This window comes from Sorex araneus, chromosome 11, assembly GCF_027595985.1.
Source record: "Sorex araneus isolate mSorAra2 chromosome 11, mSorAra2.pri, whole genome shotgun sequence".
Taxonomy (NCBI): Eukaryota; Metazoa; Chordata; class Mammalia; order Eulipotyphla; family Soricidae; genus Sorex; species Sorex araneus.
The window spans coordinates 3,904,150-3,929,922 of record NC_073312.1 but is presented as its reverse complement, the minus strand read 5'-3'; the positions used below and the strand labels follow the sequence as shown (position 1 = coordinate 3,929,922).

At 60.0% G+C, this 25,773-nt stretch overlaps 1 protein-coding gene across 4 annotated transcripts in view; it reads left to right on the top strand.

The window, feature by feature from the left end:
* Positions 1-1,194: 1,194 nt before the first annotated feature.
* EDRF1 (erythroid differentiation regulatory factor 1) overlaps positions 1,195-25,773 on the top strand; it is a 28,269-nt gene continuing 3,690 nt past the window's right edge. For 2 of the 4 annotated variants that reach the window (XM_055119301.1, XM_055119300.1), the window contains exons 1-22: positions 1,195-1,341; positions 1,948-2,156; positions 3,849-3,915; positions 4,388-4,513; positions 5,240-5,364; positions 5,743-5,896; positions 10,057-10,158; positions 10,301-10,422; positions 10,767-10,878; positions 13,091-13,238; positions 13,312-13,420; positions 13,958-14,069; positions 15,871-16,131; positions 18,699-18,770; positions 19,032-19,182; positions 20,267-20,455; positions 20,669-20,869; positions 22,289-22,507; positions 23,971-24,191; positions 24,396-24,554; positions 24,656-24,805; positions 25,280-25,433. In XM_055119301.1, the coding sequence (XP_054975276.1) occupies positions 1,255-1,341; positions 1,948-2,156; positions 3,849-3,915; positions 4,388-4,513; positions 5,240-5,364; positions 5,743-5,896; positions 10,057-10,158; positions 10,301-10,422; positions 10,767-10,878; positions 13,091-13,238; positions 13,312-13,420; positions 13,958-14,069; positions 15,871-16,131; positions 18,699-18,770; positions 19,032-19,182; positions 20,267-20,455; positions 20,669-20,869; positions 22,289-22,507; positions 23,971-24,191; positions 24,396-24,554; positions 24,656-24,805; positions 25,280-25,433 (3,250 nt within the window). In that variant the 5' untranslated portion in view covers positions 1,195-1,254. Of the gene's footprint in view, positions 1,342-1,947; positions 2,157-3,848; positions 3,916-4,387; positions 4,514-5,239; positions 5,365-5,742; positions 5,897-10,056; positions 10,159-10,300; positions 10,423-10,766; positions 10,879-13,090; positions 13,239-13,311; positions 13,421-13,957; positions 14,070-15,870; positions 16,132-18,698; positions 18,771-19,031; positions 19,183-20,266; positions 20,456-20,668; positions 20,870-22,288; positions 22,508-23,970; positions 24,192-24,395; positions 24,555-24,655; positions 24,806-25,279; positions 25,434-25,773 lie in introns of those variants that run through there. The other 2 variants (XM_055119303.1, XM_055119302.1) reach the window with 2 other exon arrangements.

The following is a 25,773-nucleotide window of genomic DNA, read 5'->3' as shown; positions in this document are numbered from 1 at the left end:
CAGCTGCCCCGGTTTCTGAATAAGCACCTGGTTAGTAATTGCAGTCAAATGTAATTAAGCTGGTGAAAAAAAAAATGCGAAGGCGAAATTAACTTTAAAAAAAAAAAATCAGACTTGCAACAGTTACCGCAAAAGGAAACGGCCACTTTAGGAAGGATGTGGCCGCACGCAGCCACGCTTGAGAGGACAGCGCAAGGCGGCGCCCCCAGAGCGGGTCCCCGGGAACGCTCTAATTCCTGCCTGGCTCTTTCCTTTCCTTGCTGTGGGCTGCGAAATACTCCGGGGCACAACCGTGCGGGCTCGCGAAAAACATGCCCTGCGCGGTTCCTGCAGCACCACAGCGGCCGGCCGTGCGCGCCTGCCCCGGCACAGTGCTCCGTGAGTCGGCCGGCCGTGCGCCCCTGCCCCTCGCGCACAGTGCTCCCTGCAGGCGGGCCCGGCCGCGCACGCCTGCCCCTCGCGCACAGTGCTCCCTGCAGGCGGGCCCGGCCGCGCGCGCCTGCCCCTCGCGCACAGTGCTCCCTGCAGGCGGGCCCGGCCGCGCGCCCCTGCCCCTCGCGCACAGTGCTCCCTGCAGGAGGGCCCGGCCGCGCGCCCCTGCCCCTCGCGCACAGTGCTCCCTGCAGGAGGGCCCGGCCGCGCGCCCCTGCCCCTCGCGCACAGTGCTCCCTGCAGGTGGGCCCGGCCGTGGGCCCCTGCCCCTCGCACACAGTGCTCCGTGAGTCGGCCCGGCCGTGCGCGCCTGCCCCTAGCGCACAGTGCTCCCTGCAGGCGGGCCCGGCCGCGCGCCCCTGCCCCTGGCACAGTGCTCCCTGCAGGCGGACTCCGGGGCCGGACGCAACGGCCCTCCCCGCCCGGGCGCGCACTGTGACGCGGGGGTCCCAGCGGGCACGGAGGGCTGGCATGGGGGTGGGGGTCGCCGAGCCCCCCGCAGTGCGCCAGGCGCGCGTAAGGACCCCCCGGGAGCGGCGCCCTGCGCCAACAAAGCCGCGCGGCGCGCGCGGGAGGCGGGGCCCGCGGCGCAGGCACCGCGAGACGCGATTTCGCGGGGCGCGCGGCGGGCGCAGGCGCACTACGGCCGCGCCCGCCCCTCCCGCCGCCGAGGCGGCGTCTCCCGGCGCGGGCGGAGCCGGGGCCGGTCGCGCGCGACGACGCTCGCGAGACTTGCGCGCGCCGGCGCGGCCGCTTCCTGTCGCGGGCCGGAAGTGCGGGGCGCGCGGCGTCTCCGGCTGGCCGGGCCGGGCTGCGGCGGGCATGGGGGACTCCAGGGAGGCCGCGGCCGAGGCGCGAGGCGGGCCCGGGCCCCCGGCGCAGGGCGAGCCCGACGATGCCGCCGCGCAGGTGAGCGGGGCCGGCGCGCGCGGCGGGGTCCGGGCGCGTCCCCGCGCGGCGCCCCCGGCCGGGCCGGCCCCGGCGCCCGGGGATGCTCGGGGGTGCAGGGGCGGGGCGGGGCGGGGCGGGGAGGGCCCGGGCCCCGGCCTCGACCCCGGCCTCTTGGGGGCGCGCCCGGGCCTGGGAGTCACGGGCTCGGGAGGCCGCCGCGACGGGCCCGGGGGGACCCCGGCGGGACGGGGGGCGGGGCGGGGGCCGGGGTGGACGTGCGGGTGCCCGGGGCACCTGGGACCCCGGCGGCGTTCGCAGTGGGTCGCCGCGACGCTCTGAGCCTCCCCTCTCGGTGCTCGGTGCGCGCCCGTGGCCGGCGCTGCTGCCCGGCCCCTCCCCGCCGCCCGCCTTCTGCCGGGGCGCCCTAGAAACGAGGCGGAGAGGGCCCGGGTGGGGGTGCCGTGCGCGCCGGCGGCAGCTGCTGCAGCGCTCCGAGGATGCGGCGCTCCGAGGATGCGCCCCTGGATGCGGGGGGCGTTGGGGGGGCGGCGGCGTGGCCGTGCCCGGGGCCGCCCGGTGACGCGCCGCCGTCCCCGCGGTCCCCGCGGTCCCCGCGGTCCCCAGGGCTCGGCCTTGCTGCTGGGCGGCGGCGAGGTGAAGAGCCGCGCCGTGGTGAAGTACTCCTCGGCCCCGCCGCGCGCCGCCTTCGCGCGCCTGCAGGAGAAGACGGACCTGAAACTCCCGCCCGCCAACTGGCTGCGGGAGAGCGCCAAGCTGGGCCCGGCGGGGACCACCATCCTGGGCAACAGCAAGAAAAGCAAGCCCTTCTCCAGGTGGGTGGGCCCGCGGGCAGCTCGGCGGCCATCAGCGTGCCCGGGTGCCCCTCTAGAGACCCTCAGGTTTGGAGTCCGGTGTCCCCGTGCCCCTCCCATAATAGGGTTCGAACGTGGACGTGCACGGGCCGCTTTGCTGTCCACGTCGTGCTGTTAGCAGCTGGCTGAGTCGGCCCTGCTCAGGCTGAGTCATCGGTTTGGGTTTCAGAGGGTTTTCCCTTGGGAGTGTGCAGATACAAGAAGCAGGGTGGCACTCGGGAGAAAAGCCCTTGGTGCCGCCCTCATCCCTCACCCTGCCCCGTGGAGCTGGTCAGTACTGGGGGGCGGTCTGGCCTGGAGGGGCCTCGTGGAGAAGCCCGGCTGGCTGGCTGGCCTGTCCCCCTTGACTCTGCGGCTTGCTGGGAATTCCACAGTTGCTGTTTAGAGTTGGTGGCATGAACTGGGAATTACGGGAAACAGCGGTCTATCCCCGTGGGCCACTTACTGAGTGGGAATCACTCTTTCCTCTGTGATTGGCTCCTGACAGTTAGTATCTTAGGCGGTAGCTTTGAAATCAGCCTAGCCCCCTGCAGGTTAACGGAACATTTTACTCTGTGTTTCTACTGGCACCAAGTTGCATGTGGCTCAGCTTCGTTTTAGGAAAATGGGCTCATCAGACCTGAGCACAGTGAGACGATGAAAGGTGACTTAAATTAAAGCTGGAGCCCAGAAAGATGGGGTAACTCCCTCGGCCAGTATTCCTCAACTTCCGGACACCTGCGGACCCGCACCTGGTCTGCAGATGGTCCGTTAGAACCATAGTGGCGGACCTGTGGGTGGTTTCTAACCTCTCACACCTGCCCGGGGCTTGCTCCCTGCAGAGTCTTGGGCTCGTGCTCGGCGCCGAGGCCAGCCCTGCTTGTAGCCAGTGAATGGGTGGTCCTGCTTACCCGGGGCCCCGGCTCATGTGTCTCATGCTCGTTCACTCTGTTCTTTCCACCTTCCGGCCGAACTGCCGTCTGAAGCATTTTTTTCATCATGTTTTGACAAAAACTAGTACCGTATATCACACCGACTCAGTCATAGACACTAATATTGAGTTGTTGGCCTCTATTTTTCTTATTCCATCCTAAAAGAATAGTTTGAATGGACTTCGTTATTTTTCATCAAAGTGCTTTTGGTTACATGGTAACAAAAATAGATATAATTGTATATACTCTAAATACTTCCTACTGTTTTTGGCATATCCAATACGCACGGGGAGCTTGCCAGGCTCTGCCGCGTGGGCAAGGTACTCTCGGTAGCTTGCCGGGCTCTCCGAGAGGGGCGAAGGAATTGAACTCGGGTTGGCCGCGTGAAAGGCGAACCTCCAACCGCTGTGCTATTGCTCAGTAACAATAAGTCTCTCATGGAGAGACGTTACTGGTGCCCGCTCGAACAAATCAATGAGCAACGGGATGACAGTGACAGTGACTTCCTACTAATCGCTTCTGCTGAGTGTTCCTGTTAGATCACTCTTCGTATGTCATTGGCTAAGTACCGCCATGAGTATACCACGAAGAAGGAGAAAGCTAGCCAGCCAGAGGTGCTAGGCATTGCGCTCCCACGGGGGTTAGAATGTGAACTCTGTGTTTCGGAAGCAGCAGATGTGGCAGATAAACTTCCCTATGTCATTTGCGTGACCTTTACCCCCTGCCCTTTTCTCCCTGGTAGCTTTGGCATGGCATACGACTTTATCGATTCGGTAGGAAATGATGTCGACGTTGTCTCGGACTCTGAGGTAAGTGACTTCGTTGTGGAAGGTACCTGGGATGTCTGTGCTGGGATTTGTGGCGTTCCCTCTCCTGCGGCCGGGCAAACTTGGGAACAGCCTGGAGTGCACGTCACTCAGGCCACGTCTCCCTCCGGAAGGGGCAGTGGGGTTGGTGAGAGCAAATCTGTAGCATTGGGATTACTTGGGGTTATCAATTGAGAGTTGGAAATGTATTTCCAGTGAAACGTCTTGCGTGCTGTGTAGTATCACCTGGAGACACCTAACTTTAGGGAGTTAATCAGATGCAGAGAAATTGGTGATCATGTGGCATGAAAGTGGCTGACTCGTTTCGAAGCTCGGCCTTGCCCGTGTCTGTGTTGTGTGTGTGTCAATAGTTCGTCTTGGAGTAGTAGGGGAGGAAGTTGTTCAGGTTCAAGGTCACAGCGGGTAGGGCTCCGAGTCGCATGAAAGGTCTGAGCGGGCTCTCCTCCTCCCTCAGAACATCAAGAAGCTGCTGAAGATCCCCTACAGCAAGTCGCACGTGAGCATGGCCGTGCACCGCGTCGGCCGGACACTCCTGCTGGACGAGCTGGACATCCAGGAGCTCTTCATGAGGTCCTCGCAGGTAAGTCGGCAAGGACAGCACTGCCGGGAGTTTAGCTCCGGGAAGGGCAGAAATGTCCTTGGATAAGCTCTTGGATGGGGAATAACCTTCTTCCCTTGAAACCTGTTGCCCGGATCCCTGTTAGAAAAGGGGAGACAGTGAAGACTGGTGAAAGCTAAAGAATGTAAGGGTTTGAGAACTCCTGGGGTGCTGCCGTTCAAGAGATTCTCAGGCATAGAAAAAATGTTACAAGTTCTCCCTCTGAATGAATACATAGTTACTAGAATTAATTGGGTCCCTTAAAGCAGAAGTTTGGGAACTGTAAGTTGCACTGTTGGTTCCTTGACAACTATTTCCCCCTCACTGTTGAGAGCCGATACTTCCTGCAAAATGCAGTTACTCTGCGTTATGTCAGGACCCCTCTCCTGTCCTTGTCCGGGGATTGGTCACGAGGGACATAGTGAGAGGAGGAGGGGAGTGAGGTGGTCTTAAATAAATACTGGAAATAAAACGTGCCCGGTGATAAGCAGGCTGCCGTGTCACGGGACTGACGTAACAGCGGTCACTGCAGAGTGTGGTACGGAGGAAGGTCTCACAGTCCGGCTGGGGGTGGGGCAGGAACCTCTTCCAAAAAGAAGGGCCAGGAATTCGGGCTAGAATGTCTCTCAGCGTGTGCATGTGGCTCAGGCTGCCAGGATGGTGGAGACCAGGAGCTCTGACCCGCCGTCTGTCGTCTCTGTTCCTTAGACCGGCGACTGGACGTGGCTCAAGGAGTTCTACCAGCGGCTCATCGACCAGAAGTGGCAGAGGAAGAAGAAGAGCAAAGAGCACTGGTACCAGAAGGCCATCCTGTCCAAGTTCCTGTATTACAGGTACCCGCCGCATGCCGGCTCGTGTCTTAAAGGGCAGCTGACATTCCAGCCTGCGCGCTCCTGCGGTGCAGGGGAGGGCCGCGTCGCCCTCTGGCGCTGTGGACAGGGGTTTCAAGCTCCTTTTCTCACGAGGCGCTTGACTGCCCGGTCCGCTTCGAGGGGCTGTCGACTGCCGAACGCGGCTCAAGTTCTCTTTGCTGTGGGAGCCACACCCGGCAGTGCTCAGGGCCAACTCCTTACGGGCTCGGGGAACCCCACGTGGGGCCGGGGATGGAAGCCGCGTTGGCTGTGTGCAAGGCAAACGCCGTCCCCGCTGTCCTGTCGCTCCGGCCCGTAGGTTGTCTTTAGTGACTCCTGTGTTCTGTCTGATCTGGCCAGCATCAACGGCGATGGAGCTGCCCAGCCCGTGCCGTCCGCCGAGCAGCAGGAGCCGTCCAGCTCCGGCCAGGCCCATGACGCGGACGGGGCCTCCTGGCCTGCCCCGTTTGAGATGCCGCCCTCCGTGTCCGAAGACCCCAGTGCTCCCAGTCAGGTCAGTCCCCGCCGAGGTGCTCATCCCGTCTGCTCGCTCCCAAGGACATCTGTGTACCTTGTTTTGGGCCACACCTGGTGGTGCTCAGGGTTTACTCGCAGCTCCGGGCTCAGAGATCACACCTGTGACATATAGAATCGGGGGACCATATAGAATGCCAGGGATCGAACCCGGGTCGGCTGTGTGCAAGACAGCTGTAGTATTGCTCCGGCCCCACATTCAGTACCTTGTTAATCGACAATTAATGATCTGGTTTAGCCTCTGCAAAGAAGATGAACCACACTGAAAAATGTTCTGTTGATTCACATCTTTCAGAAAATACGCTTGGGGTTTTTCAAAGTTGAATTTACAGGGTATTATTGACAGCTTTTTTACCAGTACTTAAAATAGCTCCCAAGATTTTTTGTTTAGGGGCCGCACACAGCGGTGCTCAGGACTTCAGTCCTGGCTCTGCACTCCAGATCGCTCCGGGTAGGCTTGGGGGGACCATCTGGGGTGCTGGAGATTGAGCCCGGGTCGTCTACGTGCAAGGCAAACGCCCTCCCCGCTCTATACTGTTGGGCCGGCCCCCGGCTTAGAAATGCTTATTCTGTTATCAATGACGGCCGGAAAGTCAAGAGAGAGTCCTTTGGTGTCGTGACGGTGGGACATTGTGCATCTGGGTGTGTAGTTGCTTGTGTGTCATCACGACTCAGACCATGGAGTTCAGTGGATCGTTGTCAGAGTTAGGCCAGAAATAGCTCCGAGGTTTCCTGCGTAAAGCTTTGGAACCCTGCCCGTGTTAATATTGACGGTACGAAGCGCCGGGGAGGAAGCGGAGGAGCGTCCGTTGTCTGTTTTGTCTCTCCCGACTCTGCTTCCTGTTGCTGGGCTCTGTCCCGCGCGTGTCTCCCAGAGAACAGACAGCTCGCAGGTGCGAGCCATCGTGTCTCTGTAGGGGGCGCGTGACCACATGAAGGTGGTGAGATCTTCCAGACCCTGGGGAGAGCGCGAGGCTAAGGCACTGCCCACCAGTCGCCAGGGCGTGAGTCGAACGCCCCTGAGAAAGGCCAGGAGCTGCTCCTGGTGCCTCGTGTGGCCCCACGTGTGGCCCCACGTGCCGGGATTCCCCAGGAGGAAAAGGCTGAGGAGTTTTGACTTGGTAACTGGGGTTTCTCCTCTTGCTTGATGCGCTCAGACTTGAGACATTCGGCTTAATAGATTTTGTTACCAAAAATCCTAATTATTATAGGAAGCCCAAAAGTGAACTTGAGTTTAGGCCTAGGTTTTTCTCTAGAGAGACCTCTTTAAGCCATATGAGAAATTCGAATTTCTTCCAAGTTGGGGAAGCTAACGGAGAAGGAAGGTGGGAAGAGTCTTCGGGCCCTCGCAGCCCACTCTGGCGGGTGTGGGGCCTGCTGAAGGGCCGTGGTCAGTGCAGCTTTGCGAGGGCCCCTAGCCGGGATGCCCGTGGTGCTCCTGGGCGCTTGCTTTTGTCATCACTGAGCTCTTTCATTTTTTTTTTGTGCTTCGCTGAATGTGATTCTGTTTCACCACACGATTTTTTTAAGAAAAGTTAATATAGTGTTCCTTAACTCCCAAACTAAACAAAGGCCGTAGTGGGGATTCTGGGCTCCTGCGCAGCTTTCCACTCTGTTCGTAGGCGCTGGCGGACAGACCTGGCAGCTGTGAGACTCTAGGCGTGTGGGGGAGGCCGTGAGCGGCATCACTTGTGCTGTGGGTGTGTGTGTGAGAATCGTTCTGCATTCTTGGACCTGGATGTTCTAAGCATCAATGTTCTTTACAAATAACTTGATTATTTTTAAATTTATTTTTATAAAGTTGTTATGATTGATTATATTCAACTTTCCGACACCAATCCCACGAGTGTCCCTCCCACCCCCTGCTGTACTGTTGCTCTGGCCCCCAGAAAATTGTTTAAGTTTCTCGACCACGCCTCAAGACTGCCCCGATGGCAAGCCCTGAATAATCTGTTTTATATTGCTTGTTAGAATTCGCTAAAAATGGTCAAAAAAATTATTTCCTTACACAGTGTGTGAATATTGTTGGGTCGCCACAGCCGCTAAGCCCCGGGAGGAGAGATGGGCAGCATGTCGCTCCCGGCGGCTTCCCTAACCGAGACCGGCCGCCCCCCCGCTTCTCGGCCCCGGCTCCCCTGCTCCCCCAGTGCTCCAGGGACTCCGGAATCACAGCTCCCCTAAAGCCCCCCACAGGGGATGTTTCTTCCTGCCACACTGCGGAGCTTCCAGTTCAGACGTGGCCCTCTCTGCCACGAGCCTGTTCCCACAGCATTCACGTTCCTCCGTGTCGTGTGTTCCCAGTGTCCAAGGGACTGCGGGCTCCTGGCAAGACGCGGCTGACCAAGTTGACGCTGCTCAGGGGGGTGGGGGGACATGTGCCGGGGGTCCCTTTGGGCCTGTCAGAGTCCTGACCGGCTTCACGGCCTACAGTTAGTGTCTCGGCATTGCTGGGTGTCCTGTGCTGTCGCCAGAACAACGAGGCTCGTCTCTGATTGCAGGGACACTGGTCTTCAGAGGGCAAAGGCCTCTTGACAGTTAGGCTGGAGGTCTGGAGTCCACCCTCTCCAGGCTCGCCTGCCCTCTGCGCCCCTTCCCCCTCACCACTGTGTATTCTCCTCACCTAGAAGTTCATGTTTATGTCGGTTACCCGCTCCCCACTTACAGGTCGTTTCACCTAGTGTGGCATACTTAAGGCCTTTCAGATAATGAGCAGAAAATTTTGTGTTTTTGTGTTCCGGGTCACACCCAGCTGTGCTCAGGGCTTACTGCTGGCTCAGTGCTCAGGAATTGCTCCTGGCGGGGCTGAGAGGGACGTGGGAGCCCAGGGATGGAAGCGGGTCGGCTGCGTGCACGGCAGATGCCCGACCCCGCTGTGCTGTAGCTCCGGCCGCGAAAGGCATCCTACACTGCCTGTTTCGACGGTCCAGATCTTTGCTGTGGCTGTCACCTCCTGAACTCTTGTTTCCAAAACAAAACTGCTTTTGAGGTCCCGTGTGAAGTGCTGAGTCAGAGAAGGTGACTGGCCCTGAGCCCTCCCTGGGAGCACTGTGCCCTCTGTCCCAGATGAGTAACTGCACGCATCGCTTAGGTTCAGTATGGAGAAGGCGAGATGGTGCAGCCCGCCCGCTCTTCCTCCTCCCACGGAGGCCGCAGGCGCTGCCCCAGAGGCAGATGGCGCGGGAGGGGCAGCAGGGTGGGCCCCGAGGAACATGCCGGGCACACAGTCTCCTGGGCTCGGGCCTGGGGGTAGAGCCCGCACGGTGGGAAAAGGAAGAGACGGGCGGGAGCTGCCCGGGGTCAGAGGCCCTCCTGAGGGGTGATCCTCGCTTCTGGGTCGGCGCGACGAACCGGGGAGGGCGCTTACCTCACGTGCAGCCCACCTGGGCTCATCCCCAGTGTCCCATATGGTCCCCTGAGCACTGCCGTTGTGGCCCCCAAACCGGAATCGGGAACAGTGCTCCGAGTTGGGTCCTGAGCGCGCTGGCTTTCTCCGAGAGGTCGGGCCCAAGTGGGGCCCGAGCCCCACTCCAGAGACGGAGCATGTGACGGCGGCGCCCCAAGGGGTCTTGCCCAGCAGGGAAGGTGGTGGCCCAAACCCACGGGCTCCAGAGTCATGTGCAGCAGGGCTGACCCCCAGTCTCCCCTCAGAGTGTTTCAGTGTGTCCAGCCTCTGGCTCTGACCCTGCAGGGCTGACGGCCGCCCAGTGCCGAGGCTCCGGGCTCTGTGCTCTCAGGGCTGACGGCAGCCTCCCAGTGCCGAGACTCCGGGCTCTGTGCTCTCAGGGCTGACGGCAGCCTCCCAGTGCCGAGGCTCCGGGCTCTGTGCTCTCAGGGCTGACGGCAGCCTCCCAGTGCCGAGACTCCGGGCTCTGTGCTCTCAGGGCTGACGGCAGCCTCCCAGTGCCGAGGCTCCGTGCTCTGTGCTCTCAGGCCTGACGGCAGCCTCCCAGTGCCGAGACTCCGGGCTCTGTGCTCTCAGGGCTGACGGCAGCCTCCCAGTGCCGAGGCTCCGGGCCCCACATTCGCCCTCGCCGCCGGGCGGGGCTGTAGCGAGCGCGCTGAGTGTTTGGGTGCTGCCGGCGCGGTGGGCCCCGGAAGGGAATGGTGGCAGCAGAGTCACTCGTGTCCTTGCCCCCACAGGAAAGGGAGCCTCTCGAGCCCTCATACATAGTGGGCCACGTGGCCTCAGCCGCCCAGGAGCAGAACCTCATTCCTCTGTTCAGTGACGGGGAGAGCAGCCAGGTATGCCCCCGAGCGTGCAGGGACGCCCGGCCCGTGGCTGTGTCGCCTTTGTCTTCTCTGTCTGGCCTTCCGTGGGTTAGGGGTGGACGTCGCCGATGCCCTGGACGCTCCGTGACTCTGTTCTCTTCATCTCCCGTCAAAGGGCCTTAAAAATGACTTTGTTCGCAACATTCTCTGGACCTTTGAAGACATCCACATGCTGGTGGGCTCCAACATGCCGATATTCGGGGGCGGCAGGTACCCGGCCGTCAGCCTGCGGCTCAGGTAAGCGGCCGTCCCTTCCGGCCACCGCCCCCCTGCTGGTGCTTCCCCATCAGCGTGTCCCCACCCCCAAGGTGTCCGTTTGCCATCAGCCAATGCCGAGAGCCCGAGCTCTGTGGCGCTGGCCTGTGTGAATCGGGAACCTGGGGGGGGGGGGCGGGGGCAGGATCAGCCCCAGGGGGTGCGGCTTCTGTCAGCTGTTGGGAAGGAGGCCGAGCACCGGGCCCGAGCCCTCAAGCCCGGGAGGCAAGCTCGGCTGGGCTCCCTGCTGGGCGGGGGGGTGGGGGGGGGAAACTGATGGAGGGTGGAGACCCTTCGCCGCTCTGAGTCACGGCCGTTACTTTCAGGGACAACAACAAGCCGATTAATGTGCTCACGGGGATTGACTATTGGTTGGACAACCTGATATGCAACGTGCCGGAGCTCGTCATGTGTTTCCACGTGAACGGGATCGTGCAGGTAAGGGGCTGGGGCCCTCCTGGTGACAGCTCCGAGGGAAGCCGCACACGCACCTCTCCAGTTTCCAGGGCTCATAAGTGCAAAGCCATGTCTTTGGGAGGGAAGGTCGCCGTGAGCCAGCTAGCGATCGAAACATGAAGTTGGTGATCCCGGGATTTTGCATGTTACGGGAGTAAAATCTTAGTAGGTAATTTGTAGGAAGTTATAAATATACATGTCTTAATGTTACGTGTATAGTCACAGACTTTTCATGCCAAGCACTCATCCCAGTAATGACCTGGAGGTGTTTGTGTAAAGGGGTATTTAGTCTACAAATACCTCCTGCACGCACGCGAGGTACATAGCAGCATGACAGTCACAGAGGCAAAGAGTGACGGGCCTGTTTGCTCCTGAGCCTGTGAGGCACTTGGTGCCATGGAACACGGGGGTGGAAGCCGTCAGATCTGGTCACCGCTCCGAAAGCTGCTGAGCAGGACGGAGTGAGAAGCAGAGAGGCCAGCGAGCTTGTGGGTTCTTAGCGAAGGTGCGTCTGTGCTCATGCACACTCGCACACACACCCTATACGTGATCGGGGAGGAGATCACGCCTGGCCTGACCCAAGAGCGCTCCGGGGAGGTCTTGTCTTGAGGGCCAGGCCGCGCCTTACCAAATGGGAGTCAGGTCTCTGCGGATGAGTAAGGACAGACTTGTCGGTCCGGTCCGTTGGGGAGCACGGCACTCTCGCGAGCCTGTCGGAGCCGGTGAAGCGTCTCGCCCGCTGAGGAATCTGAACTTGCTCGGCTGGTCTGAGGGACCCACAGACTGGACGTGCAGGTGGCGTGTTGACGCGGGGGGCGGGACTGGAGTTCGTGGGTTCGAGAGCTGTTGGACGTAGCAGTGCTTTTGTTGGGCGTGACCAGGACAGCAGAGAGTGGCCGGTGGGGAGACGGTGGCCGCTGGCATTGGGTGCGCCGTGGCTTGCTTGGTGCCCCTTGGTGCCACGCGCACTGCTCAGGCTCTGCTGGCAAGTCTGAGTTTAGCGCCTCGGGGGCAGCTGGCCCCTCCAGGCGCTCACCCTGCTCGTCGTCGTGGTGGGCTCTGGTGGAGACTGCTCTGGCCGTGCCCCGTGCTCCCGCTGTGCTGCTGGGGCCCTGGCGCTGGGGGCGGGAAGCCGCTGTGTCCCGTCACAGGCCAGAGTGCTTCGTGGGTGGCTTGATTCGTGGCCTTGACTGGTGGCCGCTGTTCCCTCGTTGCCCTGAACTACAGCTCTGGGTGTGGGCGTCAGAGGAGTCTGGGGGTTCCCGCACCCAAGGGCTAGAGAGGGTGCCCTGTCCGTGCCGGGCCAGGGACACTGGGTCTGCCCAGGTCGGGGAGCAATCATCTCGTTTGTGTCTGAGTTTGAGGGAAGCCAGCAAAGGCCCAGAGAGCACTTTGGAGCTGCCAGAAGCAGGGACGAGCCCGGGAAGTTAGCAGACAGCTGTGAGGGGGTCTCGGGTATGTGCCCGGGAACCTATTAAAATCGGACATTGAGGGGCCGAACCGTCAGACAGCGACATGGCCGACCCCGGTTTGATCTCCACACCCCAGATGGCCCCCCAGCCGCTGAGCACCACCAGGTGTGCCCCAGAAATAAAAAATGAGACATTGGTCATCGGTGCTCTGGCCCTGGGAGTGAGAAGGAAGGACACGCAGGGCTTGGCGAGAGGGACGTGACCAGGTGTCTGGGGCGCTTTAAGGAAGGGGCCTGGCCCGGGGCTCTGGGGGAACAGGAGCAGGGGGCACTGCCGGAGAACGTACTGCGTCTACCTTCCACCCCCATGGGGCTCTGGCACTGAGGACCTGGGGAGGTCCCGGAGGAGGCAGTTGGTGCGGCTGGCCAGAGGCGAGCCAGGGCAGCGGACGTGGTGCTCCCGCTGGAGTCCTCTGTCCCAGCCGGGGAACATCAGCATCCTGGCGTGTGGGGAGAGAAGAGCCCGGGGTGGCGCGGTGACACGGTCGGTCGGGCATGACCTTCCCCACCGTCTCCTGGCCGGAACCACTCGGCGTGCTCGGCTCACTTTGCCCCGCAGTGGACAGGAACGGGGCCGTCTGGCCCTGGAGGTGGAAATCAGTGGCAGCAGGTTCCCAAGAATCGCTGTTCCTGGAAACGGGCTCATCGGGCTGGGGGTGCTGCGTCCGGGAGCCCGGGGCCGGGAGGTGGCCGAGTCCCCTCAGCCGCCCGCTCTCCCCACAGAAGTACGAGATGATAAAGACGGAGGAGATTCCCAACCTGGAGAACTCGAATTTCTCCACGAAAGTCATCAAAGACATTGCGCAGAATATCCTGTCCTTCCTGAAGTCCAACTGCACCAAGGAAGGACACACCTACTGGCTCTTCAAAGGTGAGCTCAGCTGGGCGCCGGGCCGGGCCGGGCCGGGGGGCGCGCAGGAAACTGAGCCACTGTGTCTTTGCAGCGAGTGGCAGCGACATCGTGAAGCTCTACGACCTCACCACGCTCTGCGAGGAGACCGAGGACAAGTACCAGAACCCCTTCACCATGCCCGTGGCCATTCTCCTGTACAAGTGAGTTCCCAGACGGGCCTCACACCCGTACCCCAGGCCGAGGGGGATTGGCGGGGTGCTCTGTTGGTTTGAAGAGGCATGTTTCAGCGGGGAGCCGTAAGATTTTTTTTTTCTGGAAAGGGGGCGACCACCTAGGTTAGGGACCCTCTTAGGCATGGCAGTGCCATCCAAGCCAAGAATTTGAAATACCTTTTTAGGTTCGCAGGATTTATTTACTGTATTCATTGAGGTACTTACATTTATAATACTGGTGATTTATTTTTCTTTTAATGTACTCGTTCCAACAAGATTGTCATAATTTAAAAAGCACGTGTGTGACCAAAGTAAGCTCAGGAGGTATGCAAAAAATAGGAATTTTTTTTTTTTTTTTTTTTTGGATGGGCAGGGGTGGCCATCCAGTTCCTCCTCCTGGTACGCAGGGGGCTGTGTGCTGGGGGTTGAACCCAGGCCCTGGGCACACGTGCAGCTGCCTCGCCGGCTCTGTCGGGCTGTTCCTTGTATTCTCGCGCTTCGTGGACTGAAAGGTCTTGGTTTCAGGGTCGCCTGCAACATGATGATGAAGAAGAATCAGAACAAGAAACACTACGGGACGATTCGCACGTTGCTGCTGAACTGCGTCAAGTTGCTGGACAAGAGCCGGCATCCTCAGGTAAGTGGGAGCTGCTGCGTGCTCCGTGCACGCCGTGCAACTGGGAAACATTTTCAGGGCCTGGGAGATAGTACAGTGGGTAGGGCACCTACCTGCACGTGGCCGGCCCGGGTTGATCCCCTGAATCCCATGGAGTTCCCCCGAGTGCTGCCAGCAGGGAGCCCTGAGCACAGAGCCAGGAGTCAGCCCTGGGCACCACACGTGTAGCTTAGAGGGGTGGCTTTCATGATCCTTCTGGGGGTAGTGTTTGTTCATCTACAAATTTAGAGCCCACCCCGTAAAGCAACACGGTGCTAAATCTGTTTTTAAAAGCTTCTTAAACTATTTCGTCACGTCTTTTAAAAATATGTTTGCACGGGTACAGACATTTTATTAACGTAAAATAGCAAAGGCTCATATTCCATCCATGGTGTCTGAGAGCACCTCTTAGTCCGTCAGTGCCCAGTCCCACCGTCCTTCTCAGTTACACAGCTTTGGAAGCTGCACTTCAGTGGTGCCTCTAGTTGTATTCAGTTTGATTTACAAAGCTATGTTGTCTGACCGTTTTTAAAAAATATAAATTAATTTAATTGGAGCCATGTCCAATTTGGAGTTTTACTAGTATTGTAGAGACAAAACCAACAGAAAACACATTTTGAAGAAAAAGACAACAGCATATGTATGTGTATATACGTATATATACTGTTGTCATATTTCTGGAATGAAATTATATATATTATATATGTATATATATAAATTTTGTATATATATATAATTGCTGGCTGAGGTGGTGGTGCAAGTAGAATTGGCGGGTTGATGTGAAGGCTAGGAAGATGACACTAAGACAGTTGCATGTGATTAATCATTAAAAATAGGTTGGGAGGTAGCGCAGCCACCAGGGCACCCCACAGGGTCCCCCGAGCACTGCCAGCAGTAATTCCTGTGCACAGAGCCAGGAGTGCGCCCTGAGCATGGCTGGGTATGCGCAAAAAAATAAAAGAGTGAGGGGCTGGAGCGATAGCACAGCGGGGAGGGCATTTGCCTTGCATGCGGCTGCGGCATGCGGCCGGGTTCGATTCCCAACATCCCATATGGTCCCCTGAGCACCGCCATGGGTAATTCCTGAGTGCAGAGCCAGGAGTAACCCCTGTGCTTCGCAAGGTGTGACCCAAAAAGCAATAAATAAATAAATAAATAAATAAATAAATAAATAAATAAATAAAAGAGTGAAATAGACCTTTTTAGAGGGGGCCAGAAAATAAATAAATAAATAAATAAATAAATAAATAAATAAATAAATAAATAAATAAATAAATAAATAAGAGAGTGAAATAGACCTTTTTAGAGGGGGCCAGAAAAGAAATAAATAAATAAATAAATAAATAAATAAATAAATAAATAAATAAATAAATAAGAGAGTGAAATAGACCTTTTTAGAGGGGGCCAGACGGGTTTTCAGGAAATGGGAACTGCGCCAGCCTACGCGGGGGAGAGTCCTGCCTGCAGGCAGGCGCCGGGCCCGGGAGCTAAGCTCGTCCCTAGCCCGTGCGGTGCATCTGAATGAATATCACTTGCCCAGGGAGCTAGGCCCATAGTAGCCAGCATGGTGCAGTTGGGTGGACGTCACTTGCCCCGGGAGCTAGGCCCGTAGTAGCCAGCGCGGTGCAGTTGGGTGGACGTCACTTGCCCCGGGAGCTAGGCCCGTAGTAGCCAGCGCGGTGCAGTTGGGTGGACGTCACTTGCCCCGGGAGCTAGGCTAGCGAGCGCGATGCCTCTGGACGAACCGTCACTTACTCATCTTTCTCTCTTTTTCTCTTGTAAGATCATTGCTTCAGCCAATTACATGCTTTCAGAACTTTTTCAGCTGGACGAACCTAAAAAGGAAGAAGGCTCAGAGTCGTCTTTGAATGAGAATTCTGACGAAAGCTACAGCGAGGAGGAGGAGGAGATGCCGGACAGCGACGAGAACGGGGCCTACGGCACCGGCTCCGACCCCTCCGAGGATAACAAGGCCGTCGCCATCATCAAGTCTGTTGGGGAATTGTCGGTTCCAGAAAAGTACAAATCCATCCACCAGATCAGGGTGAGCTGGGGAAAGTTTGCGCTCAGGTTTTCCTCCCAAAGACCCTCTCGGGATTCTGGTAGCATCTTGGGAGTGTATCACAGCGCAGCCCCGGGCTGGAAGGACATCAGCCCCGAGGAGCGGGCGCGTCAGCCTCTCCTCCCCTCCTGGGACCCGCATGTGGTCCTTGGCCCTCACGGACCAGGCAGGAGAGACTCCTGCTAAGGCGCTCAGGCCCCGGGTGGCTGCGCTAGGCCTGCCGGTGCAGACACAGAACCTCAGGCCTCCCGGCCTCCTGCGGGACGGAGTTTGCTCCTTGTCCTGCCCTTTTCTGAGGACGTAGTTATTTTTCAGTTTCCTGGATGATCATGATCACTTTCTGATGCTCCCTCTCTGGATTATGGCAGGTCATGTCGGTTCTGGGGGTTCTGAGAGATGGTGCAGCGGAGAGGGTGCTGGCCTCGCACACAGCTCCTCCCCATTCCATCCCCGGCACCTCAGCTGGTCGCCTGAGCCCTGCCAGGAGAGCTCCCTGAGCACAAGACCAGGAGTAGCCCCTGAGCACTGCCAGGTGTGGCCCAGCCTCCCTCCGCCCCCAGCAAAAGGCTGGAGCCTTGCTGTGAATTCATTAGGCCCGGGACTCGACTCCCGCCAGCTCGGGCTCCTCCGCACCCCTCCCAGTCGCTGGCCAGAGAGAGACTGCCTGGCCCCTAATCACGGTCTGGCCTCCTCCCCCAGGAAGCCAGCTTAAGCTGAACCGCACCCGCTTCCTTCCTACGGGGAACGCGTGGTGGCACTGCACCCAGGCGGGCGTCTGAGGCCCCAGCAGCGCCCCCAGGCTTTGCCTCTGTGCCCAGCTCCCCGCCTGCGCCCCCTCACTTTCCCTCCAGGTCTTGGTCTCACTCGGAAACGGCTCCTCCAGGAGACACTCCGTGTGTCTGGGCACGGGAGCGGGGGGGAAAGGGCCCAACCTGTCGCCTGCAGTGCAGTCCCCAGCACCCCCGCCCGGTTCTGCAGGGCAGTGAAGTTGTTCCTCTCATTGCAAGCAGGGTTGTCGATGGCAGAGTTGGCGTGAAGGTTCACTGTGGCCCGAGGCCCTGCGTTTCAGGGCTACTTCCAGGGAAGCTGAATGTGGGGTGTTGGCTTTATAAAATGCTGGGCGATGCCATGTGACCATCGAAACCGCCCGAGGGGCTCTGCTGTGTGTGCTCGGGAAGAGTGGCCGGGCCTCTGCCGGCCTCACGGCTCACTGACCTCTGTGTGCGCCTCCCTAAGTGAGATCAGTCATTCCAGCTTGGCGCGGAGGCCCCTCTCGTAGCGTCAGCGCCTGGGTGGCGCCTGTGAGCTGCTTCCCCTCCCCGCGTGCTCTGCTGTGACTCATACAACAGGCAGCGTGGCCACAGTCCTGGCGTCTGGCTCGAGTGACTGGTGCCGGGGTGTCTGTTGGAGGGCACTGAACCGTCTCACTTGTTACGAGAGTGTTTTAGGGATTGAGGGTCCTTCCCGTCCTCTCCTTGCATGTCTGACCTGGGTTTGTGGTCTGAGCCCAAGGCCTGGCGTAGCCCTGAGCACTGCAGGGTATGGCCCTGGGGGGGAAACAGCTTAGTCCTGCACCCCTCGCCCCCCCAGCGCTTCACACACACAGTGCTCGCTACACCCACAGTGCTCAGGATTGCGGGGGGCTGGGAAATGAGCGGGGGTTTGTGGGGGGTGGGGGGGCAATGCTTGGCGTGTGTCTGGACCCACTGTTCTAGAGTCACTGTAAAAGTTTTCACGAACAGAAACAACATGTAAGCCAGAGGATGCGTTTGTTCAGTGATATGACACTATGACACTTCATACCCATTTTCCATAACACCACACCATATTCGATGGAGTCCAGACAGCAGGCAACAAACCATAGAGGGTAACATGTATGTGTATATATAGCACAGTGGGTAGAGCATTTGCCTTGCACGCGGCCAACCCGGGTTCGATTTCTTTGTCCCTCTCGGAGAGCCTGGCAAGCTACCAAGAGTAACCCACCCGCACGGGTAGAGCCTGGCAAGCTCCCCGTGACGTATTTGATATGCGGAAAACAGTAACGATGGGTCTCATTCCCCTGACCCTGGAAGAACCTTCAATCATTGGGAAAGACAAGTAAGGAGCGGCTGCTAAAATCTCAGGGCTGGAGGAATAGACGTTACTGGTGCCCGCTCGAGTAAATCGAAGAACAACGGCTTGGCTCGTAATGCTTGCGTTACTTTGAACAGCGATTAAAGCTGTAGCCATACCATCCAACACCTTGCTGAGCTGAGATGCACGAGCCAATTAAGAGGGATTTAGGGGGCCGGAGCGATAGCACAGTGGGTAGGGCGTTTGCCTTGCACATGGCCGACCCAGGTTCGATCCCCGGCATCCCATATGGTCCCCCAAGCACTGCCAGGAGTAATTCCTGAGTGCAAAGCCAGGAGTAACCCCTGAGCATCGCTGGGTGTGACCCAGAAAGCAAAAAAAAAAAAAAAAAGAGTGATTTAGGGATTTCGGGGGATGCGGGCTGTGGCGTGGTCACTGTGGTGGCACTGATGTGTGTTAATGTCTGTCTGCAGCCGAGCTGCGCGTTTCCGGTTTGCCATGACACGGAAGAGCGCTGTCGGCTTGTCCTGAGCTACGTCCTGGAGGTGAGTTCACCCTAGGGTGGGGGGGTTGGGGCTGGACGTGAGCCCTGCAGTTGTCTGTGGTAGCTAAAGGTGACTCGAGTGACGGCTGTGGGTTCCGCTTTCCTCTGAAGCGGGAAGGGAGGAGTGAGCTTTCCAGCCCTTGCAGATTCCGTGCGGGTATTTCCAGGCCTCTCCGGGTACCGACGCTGGGTGCGCTGCAGAGTGGCAGCTGTTGCCTCCTGTTCCGGTACACGTCCCTCAGTGCCGCCTCCCTTTCCGCAGGGATTGAAGTCCGTGGACAGCAGCATTAAGAAGGAGAGCGACCTTCCTGCCGCCGACCCCAGCACCCCCATCCCATTAAAGTACGAAGATGAGTCGGCCAGAGGGGGCCCGGAGGGCCTGGAGAAGCAGATGGCCTTGTTTCTGGACAAGAGTGAGCGGAATTGATGTGCAAATGAGGCCTTTGGGCAGACTAATCTTTAGGATAATCAGCGCGGATTATGGTCTTGGCAGGCCACGATTGGAAAGCCTGGGGGGGGGGCTCAGGGCTGGGGGGCTGCCAGCCCCTCCCAGATGTTTGAGGAACTGGCCTGAAGGCTCCCCCCACCCCCACCTCCCCTGGGTCTGCGAGCAGGTCAGCTGCTTTGTGAGCCTGGCTCACGGGTTAAGTGGGCCGTGGAGGGGCAGCCCAGATGGCCCCTGCCCTGGCCGGCCCCTCCTCAGCCCCATGACCTCAGGGCTTTCCCTGGTGCCCTCACTTGTCCTCAGGAGCCTTCTAGGAACAGGACTTTCTTGTTGATTTTCAATTTAAGTCATTTTCCCTTCCCTCACCCTCTCCCCTGGCCCCTTGGACAGACACAGTTTGGAGGCCCGTCTGTGCGCCGAGTCTCCTGTCTCGTGCCCATCACGGGGCTGTGCTTGCTCTGAGCACTTGCTCCGGAGTCCCCCACACAGGTGCGCAGAGGCACCAGCATTCACGGGCCGTCACAGAGACGAGACGGGACACGAGATGGACCCTCATTGTGGCCAGAGGCAGCTGCTGGGGCGGCTTTTCCCGTCCTGAGAAGCCGTGTTCTCCCACACACCCCCGTCCGTTTCTTTAGAAGTATTTTGCGTCACCAAAACCAGGAGCCGGCTTGGCATGGGGCCTTCCCGCTGCATCCAGTATCCCCTCTCCTGTTGGCACCATCAGTCCCTCAGGTCTGCAGGGACACAGGTCCCTGGTCCCTGTGTTAGCCGAGGAAGGTTGCAGTGGCCGCCGAGGGCCGTGCTGGCTTGGGGGTAGGGGACCGAGTGTGGCCGACAGGAGGCGCAGGGCGGGCCCAAGGTGCGTGTGAGCCGAGCGTAGGCTGCAGGGAAGCGGAGGGCCCCACAAGTCCATGGGCGCTGTGGCCACAGCGGTCAGGCTTGTTCTGGAACATTCCGGCTCCCAGTCTGGACTGTGGCCCCCTGGGAGCAGGAGTGGCGGTCTCGGGTGCCTGCTTCCGTGTGACGTGCCGCCTTTCCCTGCCCCGCAGTGGGCGCCCTGCAGAAGGGCCACTCCTCCATCCAGTCTGGGATGACCCCTGGCTCCTGGCAGCATAAGATGAAGCTGCAGCTGATCCTCAAGTCCTCCAAGGCCTACTACGTGCTGTCGGACGCGGCCATGAGCCTTCAGAAGTACGGCCGGGCGCTGCGCTACATCAAGCTGGCTTTGCAGAGCCACGGTGAGTCTCGGGGGGAGGGCAGCGCCGCCCGAGGGAGGGCCAGCAGGTCGCCCCTCTCGGGGCCTGCAGTGTCCGCGCAGACCGAGAATCGGGTTTCTGCCGAGCGGGCCGGCTCTCCCTGAAGCCGCTGGCCGCCCTGATGGCGGAGCTCGGCGTCAGTGCCGCGGGGGCGGTCCCTGTGGCCCTGACTGTCCGCGCGCCCTCCCGCCGCAGACACCTACTGCTGCCTCTGCACCAACGTGCTCTCGGAGGTGCTGCTGTTCCTCTCCCAGTACCTCACGCTCTGCGGGGACATCCAGCTCATGCTGGCCCAGAACGCCAGCAACCGGGCCGCGCACCTGGAGGAGTTCAACTACCAGACGAAGGAGGACCAGGAGATCCTGCACAGCCTCCACCGCGAGTCCAGCTGCCAAGGTACGGCCCGGGAAGGCAGCGGGAACCTTCTCCGGGTTCCGGCAGTTGCTTGGTTTTCGCGGATTCATTGCTCTCCGTGAGTTTGAGCGTGTGCGTGTATTTACTGTGTTGCTGACACCAAGCCCAGGGCCTCACACGGCAGGTACTAGACCGCTGGGCCACCTCCCCGGCCCTTGTTCCTTCACTGGGAAAGGAGCGTGATCTCTCGCGTGCGCGCGTGTGTGTGTGTGTGGCGCTGTGCTCTTCTTCGGAAAAGGCTAACGGTGGCTTGTCTTGGGCATGATTCCCGGAAGCAAATATTCAGACATCCTCTTTTAAATTCAGTTCCTAGCTGTCCGCCTAGCTTACTGTCACGTGTTTGGAGTTGCCCGGTTAGAATTCTGGGAAATCAGGAAAGGTAATCCCAGTATTGGAATCCCTCCCTCCTCCTCCTTAGTGCAGTTACTTAAGCACCCGCAGTTTCGGTAGCTGAGAGTTGCGTCAGGAAATCACTCTTTAGTTTTAGCATTTTAGACCTGTGGACGTGAAAATAGGAGAAATGGTTTGTGGACCACTGAGGCATTGAAATGAAAAAAGTTATAATAGTGTGTCCTGTGTTAAAATTGTATTAAAAATGGGAATTCTTCATGTTCAACCCACTCCGTTTCTGGCGGTGGCGGCAGGGGCTCGGGCTGCTCCTGGCTCGGTCCAGGTCCACTCCAGCTGACACGGTCCCGGCCACCCGGCGTGCAGCCCCCCAGAGTCGCTGTTTGCAGCAGGAGCCTCCTGTGGGCTGGAGGCCGGAAGCCGTGAGCCCCAAATCTGGCTGGTCCCCGGGAAGCACCTGGGGAGAGTCTCACTGCAGAGATTTCTCTGCCTTTTTCTTCTGCTCCTTTTTCATTTCTCGAATTATCCTGACCCAAGTGGTGCTGGCTCAGGTTGTCACACGGTGTGGGAATGCTGAGTGTGCCGCCCCCGGCGGGAACGTGCGAGGATGTTCCCTGAGCACTGGCGCTGCACCTGGTGCCCCGCCCTGGTCCCGGGGGCGTGCTGCCCCTCGGCCACCCTGCTTGCTCCGACACGCTGTCGGACAGGCCTCTGGGGGCCGGCAGCTGTGCTTCGAGAACTAGCCGCAGTGATGGAGAAGGACGAAGGGCTTCGGTGTTGGTGTGGACAGCGGTGGGTCTGGGCTCTGGGCCAGGGGGTCGTCTCGGATGGGCGAGAAAATACTTCTTTTAACCAAACGTGTCCCAAGAAAGTAAGAATTCTGTAAAGTGCTCTTAGCTTTGAAATTTAAGATACTGGTTGGTTGTTTTAGGGGAATCTTGGTATGTTGACGCTTCATTGTGTAGATTCGGTTATTTTTGTCTGAAATATCAGTTATGTGGGTACTAAGGAAGAAGAATCCACTGGACTCTTGCGTTTTTCTCTTTCTTTAAGGGTTTGCGTGGGCCACTGACCTGTCCACGGACCTGGAGAGTCAGCTCTCTGTCAGCTGCAAATGCTACGAAGCTGCTAACGAGATCTTGCAGTTCAGTGACTTAAAGAGCCAGAACCCCGAGCAGTACGTGCAGATCCTGAAGAGGATGGGCAACATCAGGAACGAGATCGGCGTCTTCTACATGAACCAGGCGGCGGCGCTGCAGGGCGAGCGCGTGGGTGAGTCCCGGGGCGCTTGTTCCCGCCAGTCTCGCCGGCACGCGGTTCAGGCCGGGACGGTGGCGCTTGGCTTTCTGGCACGGGAGCCTGGCACACGGGAGCCTCCGTGAACCTTCGGGAGAGAGGCACGGCCTCTCGTCCACACCTCGGCCCGGGCGTGAGCTGGCCATGTGCTGGGTCTGGGCGCCGCTGCGGCTTGGTTCTCCTCCCCGTCCCGGGAGAGCTCTGCCCCGGGTCTCCGAGCAGTGCTTGGGGTGTTGGTGCGTGCAGGGCAGAGTGGGGCGGGGGGGCGGGGGGAGCCCCCCGGGGTGGGCGCTGCATGGGGCGTGCGCAGACCGCCGTGCACAGGGCTGTGCACACCGCGGGCAGCGTTTGGGGGGGCGCCTGAGGTGGTGCCAGGCCCAGGGGGTCAGGACGGGGTCTGTGCAGACCGGGTGGGCACAGGGTTCAGCCGGGCCCCTTCTGAGTTGGAGGCGCCTGTGGGCGTGCAGAGGTCAGAGTTCACTGCCGCGGCACACCGGCAGCAGCCCAGAGGAGGGAAACAGGGACGCAGCTGTGGTCAGGACGAGGCAGAGCCAGAGCCGAGGCTTCCCGGGGTTCCTGGCGATCCCGCAGCTGTGGGGGCAGAGCAGGGGGAGAGGGTCTGCCTCACCTCCAGGCCCGGCCCGAGTCTCTGAAAAGTGCTCTGTGCTCAAGTCAGCGGCTTAGGGGCCGGAGCGATAGGACAGACTGACCTGGGATCATTTAGTTCCCTGAGCACTGCCAGGAGGAGTAAGGCCTGAGCACCACTGGGTGTGGCCCAAAAGCAACAAAGATAATTTAGCCTATGCTTCAAGGAAATTTAGGTTCTAGTTTCATAAGTAATTACATTATTAGGCTTGGAGGGATAGTATTGCCATAGGGCACTTTCCTTACATGTCTCCAACCAGGGTTCGATCTCCAGCACCCATGTGACCCACCAAGCCTGCCAGGAGTGAGCCCCGAGACAGCCAGGAGTCAGCCCTGAGCACAGAGCTGGGGGTCAGCCCTAGCACAGAGCCGGGAGTGAGCCCTGAGCACAGAGTCGGGAGTCAGCCCTGAGCACAGTCGGGAGTCAGCCCTGAGCACAGAGTTGGAGGTCAGCCCTAGCACAGAGCCAGGAGTGAGCACAGAGCGAGGAGTGAGCCCTGAGCACAGAGTCGGGAGTGAGCCCTGAGCACAGAGTAGGGAGTCAGCCCTGAGCACAGAGCCAGGAGTGAGCCCTGAGCACAGAGTCGGGAGTCAGCTCTGAGCACAGAGTCGGGAGTGAGCCCTGTGCACCACCGGGTTGGCCCCAGGAGAGCCCCAGCGCAGCCCGCGGCCTGTGGCCCTCACCGCAGGGCCTGGGCGCGAGGCCCGCACTCTGCCTCCTTTCCTCGGCGGCTCGGGGCGGGGAGAGGCGCCACTGCCCACGCTTACACGGCTGTTTTCTCTTTTGTGTGAAGTGAGCAAAAGTGTGTCTGCCGCAGAGCAACAGTTGTGGAAAAAAAGCTTTTCTTGCTTTGAAAAGGGAATCCACAACTTCGAGTCAATCGCCGACGCCGCCAACGCCGCACTGCTGCTGTGCAACACCGGCCGGCTCATGCGGATCTGCGCGCAGGCGCACTGCGGCGCGGGCGGGCTGGAGCGCGAGTTCTCCCCGGAGGAGGGCCTCTACTACAACAAGGTGCGGGCCGCCCGCGGGGCTGGCGGCTCTCGTCTGGTCCGCTAGTTTTGTTTCCTGAAAGATAAAACGCCAAGGGCGCAGCACCCTAGTCCGCCCTTTGCCTCTGCAGCAGGCCTGGGCGTCGCCCGGGGCCCAGGAGGACGGGTGGCGGCGGCAGGGGCGGCTCCCCGCGCCCTCCTGGAGCTCGAGCCCGTGTCCCCGCAGGCCGTGGATTACTACCTGAAGGCGCTGCGGGCCCTGGGCAGCCGGGACGTGCACCCGGCCGTGTGGGACTCGGTCAACTGGGAGCTGTCCACCACCTACTTCACCATGGCCACCCTGCAGCAGGACTTCGCGCCCTTGTCCCGGAAGGCCCAGGAGCAGGTGCTGCCGCCCGTCCCCTGGGGCGGGGGGGGGGCACTCCCGCAGCTGAGGTGGCCGGAGGGGCCCGTGGAACTCACGGCGCCCCCCCCCCCCACATGCAGATCGAGAAGGAGGTCAGCGAGGCCATGCTGAAGTCGCTGAAGCATTGCGACGTGGACTCGGCATCGGCACGGCAGCCCCTGTGCCAGTACCGGGCCGCCACCATCCACCACCGGCTGGCCTCCATGTACCACAGCTGCCTGCGCAACCAGGTACTGGCGCCCGGGCCGCAGGGCTGCCCTGTCTGCTGCCGCTGTCCCGGGAAGAGTCTGGGGTCCGGACAGTGTCCTGGCTGCAGTGCCGGGACTACAGGATGCCCGCGAGGAGGGTGGGCGCTTCTCCCTGGGGCTCTCGGACCCACCGAGGAAGGGACCCTGGAAGCAACCGCTGCCCGGGCCACATGCTTCCGTGGCTGCGTGCGGCCAGCTCCAGGCGTGTGTCACTGTGTTCCGTGGCTGTGCTTACTGTGTGCTCCGTGGCTGTGCTTACTGTGTGTGTTCCGTGGCTGTGCTTACTGTGTGTGCTCTGTGGCTGTGCTTACTGTGTGTGCTCCGTGGCTGTGCTTACTGTGTGTGTTCCGTGGCTGTGCTTACTGTGTGTGCTCCGTGGCTGCACGTGGCTGGGTTCCAGGGTGTGTCATGGTGCAGCCGGGCTGGGCCCGGTGCTCACTGAGCCCTTGGTCGCAGGTGGGTGACGAGCACCTGAGGAAGCAGCACCGCCTGCTGGCGGACCTGCACTACAGCAAGGCCGGGAAGCTCTTCCAGCTGCTGAAGGACGCGCCCTGCGAGCTGCTCCGAGTCCAGCTGGAGCGGGTGGCCTTTGCCGAGTTCCAGATGGCCAGTGAGTCCCGGCTTTCCGTTTCTCAGACCCGCGGGTGCTGGCTTAGTGCTGGGTCGTCTGACAGGAGACGCAGGCACGCCTCGGGGGTGGAAGCAAGGCTGTTTCCTGCAGTTCCTGCAGTTGGTGCCGGCCCAGACCAGGAAAAGCTGCTGCTGTTCAAGCCCGTTCTGGGCTGAGGAGGTGATCGGGTCACCTCCAGTGGCTCAGGGTACTGATGTGCATGTAGTTCACGGTCCTTCAGAATACAGTGGTGAGGTCAGAGGGGAGGGGGAAATTTAGCAGGGAGGGAGCTTGCCTTGCACGCGGCCAGCCCGGGTTCAATCCCCGGCACCCCACACGG